This window comes from Phyllopteryx taeniolatus, chromosome 12 (assembly GCF_024500385.1).
Source record: "Phyllopteryx taeniolatus isolate TA_2022b chromosome 12, UOR_Ptae_1.2, whole genome shotgun sequence".
Classification (NCBI taxonomy): Eukaryota; Metazoa; Chordata; class Actinopteri; order Syngnathiformes; family Syngnathidae; genus Phyllopteryx; species Phyllopteryx taeniolatus.
The window spans coordinates 3271047-3285763 of record NC_084513.1 but is presented as its reverse complement, the minus strand read 5'-3'; the positions used below and the strand labels follow the sequence as shown (position 1 = coordinate 3285763).

Below are 14717 nucleotides of genomic sequence, written 5' to 3'. Positions count from 1 at the left end.
TGGCCTAGAGGTAAATGATTATTACTCTTGAAGTACTTACACACGGTGTCCTTGGTCATTGCAGGATGCGAAGGCTCACTGGGTTCTCCAAACCCAGCCTTGTTCTCAGCAGTTACTCTGAATTCATACTCGACCCCTTCACTCAGGCCTTGCACCTTGAAGCGTAGGTCTGGGACCGTTCTTTTAGAAGCCCTGACCCACCTCATTCCTCGCTTCTCTTTCCTTTCTACGAGGTATCCCCTAATGTCACTGCCACCATCCTGCACTGGTCTATTCCATGAAATGGTAACAGAGTTCCTACTGACGTTATCAATTTCTGGGGTTGAGGGTGGGCCTGGTGGACCTGAGAGTAGAAGATGGTTGTCATTGTTAGTGATGAAAATATAACATTACAGAAACAGTAAGGCTATGATGACCACCTTGAAACATCCGTAATATTGACTGAACTTACGGTAACTGTCGACCAGTTTGACTGGAGCAGACAGACTTGAGTCTCCAATGCCATACTGGTTGACAGCAGACACCCTGAAGATGTACTCGTTCCCTTTGATCAATTTGGTGCTGACACATCTGCAATCCATGACATTTTCAGCCAGCTTGGTCCACTGCAGGCGACTGGTCTCTCGCTTCTCAAGGATGTAAGACTTGATGGCGCAGCCTCCATCCTCCTCTGGTGGAAGCCAGGTAAGGGTGCACTTTTCAGCAGAAATATTACTGGCCGCAATTGGGCCCGGCGGTCCGGGAACATCTAGAACCTTCACTTTGACGTGTTCTTCTTTGATTCCGAACGGGTTGCTGGCAGTGATGGTGTACTCGCCGGTGTTCTTCCTGCTGGCGTACTTGATGGCCACGGTGGAGGAGGTTGGAGTGCTGGTTATTGTGACAATGTCTGAGTTCTTGAGCTCACGGCCGGCCTTTGACCAAACAGCAGTAGGGGGAGGTTTGCCGACAATCTTGGAAGCGGAGACCACGATTGTGTCTCCTGCCCGGACTGATACGCCATCTTTCATGTTTGGGTCAATGGTGATGCTTGGGGGTTCTGAGAAATTAGGTGATGCAAGACATTACATTGTGAGCTGGGAAAAAAAAATAAAAATTAATTCTTTCAAAATCATCTTACCATACTCATCCTTGCAAGTTAGCAGATCGGTCTTCTCTGAGGGAACACTAATAGCACCAGCAGAGTTCTTGGCCCTGACTTGGAACTGATACTGGGCTCCCTCTGTCAAGTCTGTGACGGTGAAGGCGCATCCTTGAATGTTGACGTGGTTCGCCTTCATCCAGGCCTTACCTCCAGCCTTTAGCTTCTCTACCATATAGCCAGTCAATTTGTAGCCGCCGTCATATTTGGGTGGAGTCCAAATCAGTGTGACTGAAGTCCTGGTGACATTAATGACATCAGGCTTGCCGGGTGGATCTAACAGAAGACAAAGACATCGCTGTAGTCTTGTGTTGCGATACACGAAGAAGAAATTGTTGCCTTGGTATCTCCAAAACTCACCAATGGGATCCAGAGCAACAACAGCCTCAGTAGCTCTGCTGGCCTTCCCAAGACCGGCCATGTTCATGGCCATCACCCTGAACTCATATTCTAGTCCCTCAATCAGACCTGTGACCCTGCACTCCCTCACTCTCAGAGGAGTCTTGCTGGCTCGCTTCCACATCAGACTGTTCCTTTCCTTAAACTCCACATGATAGCCTGCACACAATCACATTGTCAGCTTTGCATTACGGATTTCAGCTTTACAACCGAGGCTGTGATAGCAGTCAGTTACCTGTAATTGGGGAGCCGCCCGTGTCTTTTGGATCAGCCCAGGTTAGGATGGCTGACTCGTGGCGGATGCTCATTATCTCTGGAGGTGCAGGTGCCTCTGGGACATCTGGGGGTGGCAGAAGAAGAGATGTTTTTCAACTGTCTGAACCACGGGATGGGATTTTGTTTCCGTCTTGGATACTCACTGAAAGGATGCTGTGCAATGACCGCATTTGACCTCAGGTGCTCTCCAATTCCGTATTTGTTCTCAGCGAACACTCTGAAAATGTACTCCACTCCATCGTGGAGACGTATGACTCTCATGGTGGTTTTCTGGATTGCAGAAGCCACCGTGGCCCACTTGTTGTCTGTTGTCCTCCTTTTCTCTACAATGTAGTTGGACACCTCTGCACCACCATCATCTTTGGGTGGCCCCCATTCCAGGGTGATGCCATCGGCTGTGATCTCATCAAACTTGATGGGTCCAGTGCAGATACCTGGTTTTCCCACAACCTTGAGCTGCAACTTACAGTCCTTGGAGCCCAAGCTGTTCTTGACATTGATGGTGTAGGCATCAGCATCTCCTCTCTGGCAGTCTCTGATCAGGAGAGTGGTGATGCCCTGGGACGCCTCAACGCACATCCGTCCGGTGTCGCCGAGCGCCACGTCGCCTTTCTTCCACGTGGCAGTGGGATACGGCACACCGCTGATGGGAATGTTGATGCGGACGGTAGAGCCCTCCTTCACCACGTAGCAACCATCATGGAGACAGCTCAGGTTGCAGTCAGGAAGCACTGGAAAGCAAATGTGTTGGCACGTTGAGGAAACTGATGCAACAGATAGTGTTACCCAGCTATATTACAGATTATTAAGCAATCATTTTTTTGTGTTTTTACATTTTACAGACAAGTCAAAATATATAGTTGCACTCATTCACTGTCGTACCAAGTTGTGCCACAACAGCCTATTCAGCACTAAACTACTGCAAGAGATGCAGCGTAATTAACAGCAAAAAGTAGAGGACGCTTCAGTCTATAGTACATGCACTGTTTTTTCCCCACAGAGTAGAGAGGATGTATGCCTGTGAGTATTGTTATACAGACAAATACACAGATAGACAGCTCGCTAGCAAGCTAGCGTGAGAGACAGCTGGATAGATAGATAGATAGATAGATAGATAGATAGATAGATAGATAGATAGATAGATAGATAGATAGATAGATAGATAGATAGATAGATAGATAGATAGATAGATAGATAGATAGATAGATAGATAGATAGATAGATAGATAGATAGATAGATAGATCTTACAGATCGATAGATCACGTGATTAAGTACAGTATGCTCTGTTTGTATGTGTTGCTGCTCTGTGTATGTTGAAGTAGCAGTTGTAGCAGTTGTTTGAAGGTTAATAACAATGACGCTAAAATCTGTGGGTAAAACAATTTTAAAAAATAATTATTTTATCCGTCTTTCTTTGTCGCAGATTTTCACCTACTTGTGTTGGGTCTGGAACTTATCGCTTGTGATAAATGGCTGTTTACTGTCAAATCGTGAAACTAGGTTGCAGTCATGGGTTCTTACCAAACTGGTCCTTGGCAACAGCCGTGATCTCAGTGGGTGGCCCTTCTCCAGATTCATTTAGTGCCTTGACTCTGAACAAGTACTCCTTGCTCTCTGTGAGCTCACCAACTGTCAGTGAGGTGTTTCTGTCCTTGGAGATCTGCTTCCATAGCTCGCCTTCGTTCTGGTCCACGATGTAGGCACTGATGTGACTGCCGCCATCACTGACGGGCTTTTTCCAGGCCAGAGTGATAGAATCCTTGGTGGTCTTCTTGGCCTTCAAGTCCATCACTGGGCCAGGTTGCTCTGGAGGGGCAACAAGTCGTGCATTACAACTGAGAATGACTGTTGTGTCAGTAATAAGCAGAAAATTGGATTCAAGGATTTATTTATTTTTTTTTTACTGTCAATGCAGAATAATTGATCAAAATAATGTTTCTTTCAGTCCAGTAACAAATAACACACTGATTGCAAAAATAAAAATGAAGAAATTAAAATTGGCCAATGCATACCTGAAGCTCGGACACTGCCGGCAGTCTCACAACCTTCTCCAATCCCATAAGCGTTCTCGGCCAGAACTCTGAAGCAGTAGGCCTGTCCCGCCTCCAGGTTGGGAATTCTGTACGAGTTCTTGTGACACTCAGTCGACACACAGGTCCAGGCCTTCCTCTCTGCCAGGCGCTTTTCTACAATGTAGCTCTTGACTGGACTGCCGCCATCGATCAGTGGGGCATCCCAGGTGATGCAGGCGTGGTTTAAGGAGGTCTCCTTTACAGTCAGGTTCTGAGGAGGTCCAGGAGAATCTACAGTGGAGGAGTGGGGTAGCGGTATCAGAAGTCATATGCCTCAACAGCTTCAGCTAACTCAACTAATAGGTCAAAGTGGGGTCTCAGTTTCAAGCCGTCGTGAGGGGCTTTATTATGTGGTATTATTTTTAAAAAATGCACACCTACTGTATATAGTGCACCAATAAAACAAACCTAATAAACTAATGACTCCTCCCAACCTTAGCTTTGGGCCAATTAAAAGCTCTGATATGGTTGAGACGTCACATAAATCTAACATCCCGAAATGATTAAAGTAATTTTTCAAGAAAAAAAGGCATATGTTTTCCAGATTTTAATCCTATTTTTTGGGGGTGAATACAGTTGTATTTTTCAGTATAAAAAACCTAATATTATGCAAATAAAGTTGCATTTATTAAATTTACTTGTAAATTAGATTTTTTTCCCCTCCTTGTTAAACATTGATGTCAATATAATACGACTTTATGGAAAAAAGTCTTTATTCTCATAAGAATTCAACTTTTTATCCCAATAAAATACATTTGTTCTCTTTTTTTTCTTAAAAAAACATTTGTTATGGTGACACAATGGCTTTTTTCCCCTTAAAGTTTAATTCCTATGGCATTTAGGTTTGTTTAGATTCCCAATCATCCAGGTCATGCTAATCCGCAAAAACTGAATCAAGTCAACTGGACTCTTCTTGGTTGTCGAAAAGTAACAACCAAGAAGGGTCCAGTTTCCTCGATTCAACTTTTGTACATAAATTAAGTTTGGAAAAATTATGCCCCTGTAAGTAGTCCCTGGACCCAAAAAGCGAAATTATTCGTTGCTTGTTCTTTTAAGAGAAAGTGCGACAGTCGAAACATTGAAATTTGCTATCTTACCGAGGACCTTGACCACGATGGTGTAACTCTTGGAACCGCTGCTGTTCTCCAGCGTCAGAACATATTTGCCAGCGTCGTATCTGTTAATGTCTTCAACCATGAGCAGGGTGTCCCACTCGGATGTCTTGATCAGGACGCCGGTTCTCTCCTTCAGGTTGCAGTCCACCTTGCTCCACATCACTTTGGGTGCCGGGCGCCCTCTTAGAGGGACGTAGAGCCTCATGGTGACACCCGCGCGGAGAACCAGCGCTTTCCTCAGGTCGGCATCCAGCTCGGCTTCCGGAGGGACTGCAAGAACCACAGATTATTAATTTGTTCAGACTTGACTTCTCTGTTAAGTGTACAGTGAACCCCCGCCACATCGTGGTGCATCTTTCTCGCTGCTCCAGCCAATGTTCCCTCTAAGCTGCGCGCCTGCGCAATCGCGCACTGCTAGCACGTACTCAGCCCACAAGAAAATCTATGCTGCGCAAAAAAAATAAAATTCAGGACTCCTGTGGTTAAAGCATTTTCATTTCAAGTGGGCTAAATCAATTATATTAAAAGTTAACCAATGAAAATTGCTGCTGTAATTTGGTTCTTTAAATAAGCCATGCAACTTGCTATGATCCAAGGTTTTGAACAGGTGTCATACTGGTGTGTGGCCACAGCGGGCACATCTGATGTTACTCACAGTGGTCCTCAGTGCGCTCAAGGTGCTTGTGTGTCTGCCCAGACACATGAAAAATTAGAGGGAACATTGGCTCCAGCTATACATTGAATATTTTTAAGCTATTGTTTTTTTAATGGGTTTTAAAATGGCTGGTTTGCGTCAGGAAATCATGTGAACATTGTTGTACCTGAAAGAGGTCAATGAACAAAAGTTTATGAACTCGTTCATATTTTGGGCCAATGTGAACTGAACGTAGTGTATTTCTGCCTGATGAACTGAATTGTGAACATGCTCACTCTGTCATCTCTGAGTGGTTTTTGAACAGCAGTTCATTTTCGTTCAAGAGTGGCAGGTTTCGTTAGGCCTGGTACACACGTAAGGTTTTTTAAAATTTTCTTATCAGTGACAGACCCCACGTCCATCCATCCATCCATTTTCTGAGCCGCTTCTCCTCACGAGGGTCGCGGGCGTGCTGGAGCCTATCCCAGCTGTCATCGGGCAGGAGGCGGGGTACACCCCGAACTGGTTGCCAGCCAATCGCAGGGCACATAGAAACAAACGACCATTCGCACTCACAGTCATGCCTACGGGCAATTGAGAGTCTCCAATTAATGCATGTTTTTGGGATGTGGGAGGAAACCGGAGTGCCCGGAGAAAACCCACGCAGGCACGGGGAGAACATGCAAACTCCACACAGGCGGGACTGGGGATTGAACCCGGGTCCTCAGAACTGTGAGGCTGACGCTCTAACCAGTCGGCCACCGTGCCGCCCAGACCCCACGTATAAAGACAAAAAAGTCTTAAAGTTTGTTACTCTCCGCGAAAACGCGGTTCCAGCCAGACCTATGTGACAAGTGTATTGTTTCACCAAATTTCCATGTTTCGCGACTGTTTGTAACGATACCTTAGCAATTAGCACGCATCTTCGCCTATCCACTCCTCATCCTCCCTTCATGACACTTTTGTAAGAAGCATGGTAACATGGTAGGAAGTGTAGGTTATTCGCTACCATAGAGGCGATGATCAGTGACTTACAATAAATTGACACAGAACGCAAAGAAAACTTTCGCCTCCGTAGCTATGCAACCGGTTGGCGTAATAAAATAGCGTGCACCAAGCAGCTGTTCAAACTGGATGCCCCGTAATGTCAGACGCTGGATTTTTTTCCCCCCAATATCTGGAACAATCAGTGTTACAGCCGTAACGAGTCAATGTTGAGTAATTTCCGTAACAAAATACGGACATTCCATAACATTTGGCAGGTCTGAATATAATAGAGACAACATTCCAAAAACAAGTTAGTAGGGTCATCAGCAGTGTAAAGTTTAATATGAGTAATTTTAAAAGCATCAGGCACCAGTTGTCATCATCTGCTGCTAAGCTTTTTGTATGCACAATGATTTTGTTCCCCCATATGCAACGACCGGGTCACAGGCATGTGTAATCTCACTAAAGCCTATATATTGGGGTTATAAACAAATGTTGAAAGTACTAGATAAAAAGACAGGGACTATTATCACTGTAATATTCTGGAAAAAATATAATCTTCTCAATTTCAACAACTTCTTATTTTCCTCTGATGCATGCTTGATGTTTAAAATTATTCAAATCTCAGAGGATGGTTGGTGCATCCTTGCAGTGTCAAGAGGACCAGAGCATCCACTAGAAGTAACTGGGCACCACAGTTCAGTAAGACTTCGTTTGGTCAATCTGCTTTCTTGGTTAAATCTGTGATCCAAGTCTGAGACTGAATACGGCTTTCACCACTGACATTGTTATACTGTGCTGCAGACTGCATAGTGTAACAATAAAATACCTGTAATCCACCTGACTGTCTTCGGTATGTTGAAGCAACGTTGCAGGTGTGGAGCTGCATTTCGCCACATTCAGTAGTGGCCCATCACACATGCTACTCAGAGCAGCACTATGAGCAGCAGCACTCCTTCTGCCTCCACAAATGATACAATAGCCTCCTATTATAAATTTCAAGAATTGCACATTGAATATTGCACTTTGAGGAACATTCTTAGTTTCTTACCTCCGCCTGGTTTCTACCTCGGATTGTGTTGTACATTAAGGACAGCGGTCCTGTTTTTGTTTTAATACCTCATTCAAAAAAGACCAACAACTAAGTTTTTTTTCCTCTTGTTTTTGAGACTGTAAGGTGAAAGCTTTAGCTGGGTACTCGTGTGGACTGAATGGGTGGCAACAATGGGGAAAGGCCAATATTTAGAGGGTCATAGCTTGCAACAACATATTGAAAAAAGAACTATGAACCAATTAATTTTTAGAACGGTGAACTGAGTTTAAAGTTTTTAATCATGAACGATAAACTGAATTGGTTCATTTTAAAGTTAGTGAACTGAACTTTGAAGTAGTTCACATAGAAAATAAACGTTCCCAACACTGGATACGAGTGACTCGCTGTGGTGAAACCTGACAGTGAAAAGCTGAACGTCCCATCCTTATATTATACAGGCAAGTACAAATTTAGAGATGCATGCCTTAAGTGTAGTACCACGTTGTGCCACAACATACTGGGTAGTACTGAACTCTACTGGAAGAGATGCAGCCTAATTAAGAGTAAGAAGAAGAAGCAGAAGAGAAGATCCCCTACTTAACTCCAGTAATAGTAGTGGTTGTTCCCACAGTGTAGAGCGGATATATGCCTGTAAGTATTGTTGTATGCTCTGTTTGTATGTGTTGCTGCGTGTGTGTTAAAGTATGATTTTGAAGGTTTAGAATTACCGTAACATTGATGCTAATTTCCATTTATGTCCATGGCCTTTCATGTTATACTGTATGTTAACGGACTATTAATATTATATGGTTTGGGTCGACCGTGATAAACGGGGGTTCACTGTAAAGAGGAACATACTGAGGATGTCCTTGGCCGTGTGGTTCCCAGGGACTTCGCTCGGCTCGCTGTAGCCAATCTTGTTGACAGCAAAGACTCGGAACTGGTACTCTGTGCCTTCCATCAGGCCTGTCACCAAGAACTTGGTGGCCTGGAGCTTCTTGGGGACATTGCATTTGGTCCAGTTTTCCGCAGTGGCCAGTTTGCACTCCACCAGGTAGCCGATGATCTCGCAACCACCGTCGTACGCTGGCTTGGTCCAGCTCAGGCTGATGGAGCTCCTGGTGGAATCCACCACCTTGGGGAAGGCGGGTGGGCCAGGGGGGTCTGGCAAACACAGACATTGAGTAATGACACCGCCTGATACTTCATACAATATCTCACAAAGGTGAGCATGCCCCTCACATTTCCTTGTTTTGATGGGACAACACTGAATAAATTACACTTTGCTACAACTTAAGGTAGTCAGCTTGTATCACAGTCTACATTTACTGTACCCTCAAAGTATGTCAACACACAGCCATCCATCCATCCATTTTCCGTACTGTTTAATCTCACTAGGGTCGCGGGTATGCTGGATTTTATCCCAGCTGTCTCTGGGCAGGAGGTGGGGTACACTCTGAACTGGTTGCCAGCCAATCGCAGGGCATATACTGTATAAACAAACAACCATTCACACTGACACCTATGCGCAACTTAAGTCTTTAATTAACCTACCATGCATGTTTTAGGGATGTGTGTGGGAGGAAACCAGAGCACCCGGAGAAAACCCACGCAGGGACGGGGAGAACATGCAAACTCCACATAAACAAAGCCAGATTTGAACCTGGGTCCTCAGAACTGTGAGACAGTCGCCCACCGTGCCGAACAACACACAGGCATTAATGTCTAAACTTCTAGCGATTAAAAATGAGTGCACTCCGAAGTGAAAATGTCCAGAAGATATTCATATGTGTCCCCACAGTGTCAATATTTTGTGTGGCCACCATTATTTTCCCCACTTGGGCATGGAGTTGACCAGAACTTCACAGGTTGCCACTGGAATCCTCTTCCAATCCTGGTGCCATAAGATGGTGAAGGTGCCATGTTGAACTTCCAGTAACCAGTGACAAAACCAAATTTAACACACCTGCTCCACGATGACGCTTGAGACCTTTTAACATTAACCAGTCACATGACACCAGGGATGATGGGGTGTACTCACTTTTGTTCACTAACGGTTTAGACATTAATGGCCGTGTGTTGATTTATTTTGAGGTGACAGTAACGGTACACTGTTGTAGAAGCTGAACACTGACTACTTTTCATTGGAGCAAAATATAATTTCTTAACTGTTGTGCCATGAAAAGATATCAAATCAAATATTTACAAAAATCAGGGGTGTCCTCACTGTGTGAGCTACTATTTTTTCATTTTAATGATAACCAATCGTAAAAAGATACTCACAGACGGGATCGACAGCCAGAGCTGCACTGGACGCGTCACTTGGTTTTCCCAGACCGGCTTTGTTCATGGCAATAACCCTGAACTCGTACTCCGAGCCCTCCGTTAGCTGACCCGCCTTGATGGTTCTGTCGATCACTGGCCGGCGATTGACCTTGGCCCAGGTCAACTCTGTGGCCTCACGCTTCTCTAACATGTAGCCGAGGATGGTGGCTCTACCATCGTTGGCTGGCGCCTTCCAGCTGACCGTCATGGAGTTTTTGGTGATGTTGGTGATGACGGGTGGCTCACAAGGGCCGGGAACATCTGAGTGAACCAAACCGGTCATATTAGAACAAGTTGGTCATGGTGGCGGTACTTTTTTTCTCTCTATAAGCGGTATAGAAAATCAATGGACATCTGGAAGCGTGCACTCACCATAGGGGTTCTTGACCATGACCGGGTCAGTCATGACAGCGTCTCCCACGCCGTACTGGTTCTCAGCACTGACTCGGAACTGGTACTCATGGCCCTCTATGAGTTTCTCTATGGAGCAGTCGGTGATGTGTCCGTGAATGTTGGCGGTGACCAGTGCCCAATTGGCCCTGCTGGTTTCGCGCTTCTCTATGATGTAGTTTGTGATTTCAGAACCGCCATCTGCCAACGGGGGATCCCACCGTAGCTTGACGCGGTCTGCAAACACTTTGGTGGTTTTCACTGAAGCTGGAGGACCTGGTTTGTCTGCAGGGAATGACAGGGAAGGCAGTTTTAACACTTGCAAACTCTTCATATTGTTAATTTTTCATGCACCCATATTATGTTTTAGGGCAATTTTAACCCGGGCCAAAAATATTCTCATAATAATTGTCGATATAAAATTATGAACTGCATTGGTACCTTGACTTTTGAGTTATAAGCACTTACTCGCTGTTTTTTTTTTTTATTTCTTCGTGTTACAAGCAAGACATTTATTTGTGAGTGAGACACTCCACGTAAATGGCGGTTTTGAACGTCACAATATCTGGCCACCATCAGTTCAAGTGGTTCCCTTGCAGTGAAAGTATGAGTATCTGTTGTGTTTTGTGCTTACATTTTCCTTTTTTTTTAATGTACAGGTATTTTGACAAATTAGATTTGGGAAAGTAACATGTAGTAAACTTACCGAGCACTTTTACTTTAATGTTGGCATACTTGCTGCCACTGACGTTCTCAGCGAGAATAGTGTAGTCACCAGATTCCTTCCTGGTGACGGAGTAGAGCTCCAAAAGGTGGACGTGTTTCTTCTGGGTCATCTTCATTCCCTCTGCCAGATGGAGAGGAGCACCATCTCTCTTCCAGCTCACCTTGGGCAGAGGCTTCCCAAACACCTCTGCATCCAGGCAGACATTTTCTCCAGCTTTCACCACAATCAGGTTCTTCATGTTGACCCCCAGCTCCACACGAGGAGGAACTGCACGGAAGAAGACGACCACCATGGTCATTTCTCTCGTTATGTCAAGTTCAGGATAAACTTTAGTGTCCCTTTGGAAAAAATTGTTGTTTTGGACATCAGTGAAGCAGCTGCGATTTTTTTTTTTTTTTTTGGTCAGAAACTGGCATTTATGGTGAAACCAACCCATGTTCTACTGCTGATTACTAAAGAATGAAAAAAGCTACAAAAAGGTTTTTCCCTGGCAAAAGAAGAGAGTATACTCTTTCTTTTAGTATGTAAAAATTTTCCTATTGTCAAAGAACAGAATATTCTGTGGGTCCTGAAATATCAGTCAAAATACTCTTAAACGCCTGGCAATATGGGGAACTCTGCTTGGAAAATGGCTGCCATTTCACAATTAAAGTCACCGTGCTCACTCCAATGATTTACTTCCAGATATCTGTATGAGTCAACCTGATCAGTTTGACCTTCACACAGGATCAAAGCGACACGCTCACACACTTCTCCGGGGTCAAGGATCGTCTATTTAGTTTGGTGAAGCATTTATTACGAGATGATCCACCTGATTTCACAACAGGTCCAAAAGGAGTCACCCTTCATTCTGTTATCAATTCACTGACTTGGATTTGTCATGTTTGTCCTAGTCCTACCATTCTCTGCGATGACAGCAATTGGGTCAGACAGCTCCGAGGGCAGGCTGGTGTTCACGGCCGTCTTGGCGATGACTCGAAACACATATTGCTGGCCCTCTTCCAGACCACGCACCACGTAGTTCTCGGTCTGGATGCTCATGCAGTTGCTGTTGCAACGGGTCCACTTCTCCTCAGGGAGCTTGCAGTGCTCCACAAAGTAGCCAATAAGCTTGCTGCCACCGTCGTGCTTGGGTCGGGTCCACACCAGCGAGACGGAGCTCCTGGTCACATCCATGGGCTCGGGTTTACCTGGAGGGTCTGGTAGGAAGGAATTTGGTTTTAGTTCTATAATAGAGCTGTGAAAAAAAATTGGCTAACTCGTCTAAGTCGACCACAACAATTGCGAGCGTGCTAATGCTAATCGTGAATGGTTTACCATTTAGCAAAGGCTGATTTTGTCATCTCAAATTTATAATTTTTTTTAAGTTTATACCACACACTCAGTACCAACATATGCAGTATAAGGATAGAAGTCCAGCCCTCATAAATTAGAATAAAATGCATGTTAGTAGTAAAAAAAAATTTGGGGGAACTTTTGGGGGGGGGATTACTCGAGCACTCGACGAAATATCTACAGTATAGGACAATTGATTCTAAAACAATTCTATATTGACAGCCTTACTCTAAAAGCAGGTCTCATTTAACAATCCAGTACAAGTGGTACCCTGACTTACGAGTTTAATTTGTGCCATGACAAAACTCAATTTACTTGCTTGCGTAGCAAATAAAAAATTTTCCATTGAAATTCGGAATACCGACGGCTCGTAACTGGCAAATCTCGTAAGTCAGCTTGCTCGTAAATCAAGGTACTACTGTCTAGTCTTGGGAGGTTTTCGTACCGACAGCCGTCCTGGCCGTGATGAATTCAGTCTGTTTGCAGGGTTTTCCCTGTCCGGCAAGGTTTATGGCAGACACCCTGAAGGTGTACTCCAGGCCTTCAATGAGACTGCCGCAGGTGTACTGGGTGGATTTGACCACAGACTCGTTAGCCCTGACCCACAGAATACTGTTCCTCTCCTTCTTTTCAATGTAGTATCCCATAATTGGGCTTCCGCCGTCGCTGCTGGGACGCTCCCAAGAGAGGATGACAAAGTCTTTGTTGATCTTGTTAACCAGAAGGTTTCTGGGCTCACTGGGAGGATCTGGGGGCAAACAGAAGCGTTACAGTCTGACACTTGCATTTAATACTCAAATAGATAAACGTACAAATAAATGTAATGGAAACTTTACATCTGTTAATAGTATGTATTTCCTCAATAGTGAACCGTGGGACAACCACACGGGTCAATTCATTATGTCTGGTTCAAACCTGGGAGCACGTAGAGGAAATGGTTGGTCGAGGCAGTATTTCTATCAGTTTTAGATTATGGTGACATTATCTACAGACAGGTCTCTTTCTCTACATTAAAACCACTCGTGTGAGTGCCTTGAGACAATGTATATGGTGAATGGGTGCTGTATAAATAAAATTGACTTAACGTCACTAAGATTGATTACAGGTGAAAGCGACTCCATGTATCACTGCACTTTATATCAGAAGGTGGGGTGGACACCTTTGTATCTGTACTGGCTCATCTTTATTTACAAAGTATTGAAAATCAACATTCCACTACGCATCAGCACTTAATTAGACTGCTCTTATAATAACCAGACAGCATGTTCAACTTTGTTATTGTTTACTGCTCAAAGTTCAACTTAGTGACTGTTTGCAGCTCAAAGTTTGAAATTGTTCCTATTAGGACTATGCAAGAATTGGCGGTGACTCGAATTGGGATTCGAATGGGGGTGGAAAGCGATCAGTGAATCAGAATTTTTGGACTCAAATCAGAATTTATCTAGAATATGATACTACTTAGTTTATTCTGACAAGAGCTCCCACTGCTGCCACGCTTCATTTACTTAAAAAAATAAATAAATCATGATTTTTAGCCTGTGTTTACAGCTGACACCATTTTGATTTACTGCACACAGTTTCTGCTCATGTATGCAGTTGTAGTTCATTGTTCCAGCTGATCATGGTCCATGATCAGATCTGTTATCCATAATTCATCGATCACAGATACAAATAGCCACGTCAGATAAGTGAGCTATTTGCATCTGAGGAGCTACACGGATATTCATGGAAGCCCCACAACTGAAGCCGAAATGGAGCCATTGTCGAGGTGGATGGCAATAATGGCAGAATGAATGGGAGAAAGTTGATCCAACACATTGTGGCAGATGACAAGAGCTACCGGGCTAGCTAACTAGCTAGAAAGAAGGGAACTGGTCCCAGTCAGCGGGGATTTAAGGCACAGACAGGAGCAGAACCAACCCGGGTTCTACCTTTGGCCTCGTTACGGCAAGAGATCTTGGTTAAAGTAAGCCATTTTAAACAAAAACAAAAAATTATTTTCCGGAGGGAGAAGCAGCAGCCAAGACGCACCAGTGTACTTTCTTTCCTGTTCAATAGCTACTTTTGAAAGGATCAAACTGGATTTTTATTTTTTTGGATTCTAACGTCTTTATTTTGGAATAGTACAAAGAGTAACGATTTGATTCTGCTTCGTAAATCATTTGTTACTGTCACAACGAATAATGAATCAGTATTTAGAGGGCGAGACCGAGCCCCAGTTCCCATGTACTCTTTCAAAAATATGATCAGAACTATTTTGCTTTTGCATGTAACAGTTTTTA

The 14717-nt window shown here is 44.2% G+C and overlaps 1 protein-coding gene across 9 annotated transcripts in view; it reads right to left on the bottom strand.

The window, feature by feature from the left end:
- ttn.2 (titin, tandem duplicate 2) overlaps window positions 1–14717 on the bottom strand; it is a 258645-nt gene that overhangs the window by 50261 nt on the left and 193667 nt on the right. For all 9 annotated transcript variants that reach the window (XM_061791839.1, XM_061791840.1, XM_061791846.1 and 6 more), the window contains 15 exons: window positions 12881–13183; window positions 12000–12299; window positions 11080–11367; window positions 10356–10658; window positions 9942–10244; window positions 8517–8822; window positions 4987–5274; window positions 3830–4120; window positions 3339–3623; window positions 1960–2547; window positions 1776–1880; window positions 1502–1699; window positions 1121–1417; window positions 452–1039; window positions 41–343 (listed from right to left, as the gene is read on the bottom strand). In XM_061791839.1, coding sequence (XP_061647823.1) covers window positions 41–343; window positions 452–1039; window positions 1121–1417; window positions 1502–1699; window positions 1776–1880; window positions 1960–2547; window positions 3339–3623; window positions 3830–4120; window positions 4987–5274; window positions 8517–8822; window positions 9942–10244; window positions 10356–10658; window positions 11080–11367; window positions 12000–12299; window positions 12881–13183 — 4746 coding nt within the window. The remainder of the gene's footprint in view (window positions 1–40; window positions 344–451; window positions 1040–1120; window positions 1418–1501; window positions 1700–1775; window positions 1881–1959; window positions 2548–3338; window positions 3624–3829; window positions 4121–4986; window positions 5275–8516; window positions 8823–9941; window positions 10245–10355; window positions 10659–11079; window positions 11368–11999; window positions 12300–12880; window positions 13184–14717) is intronic.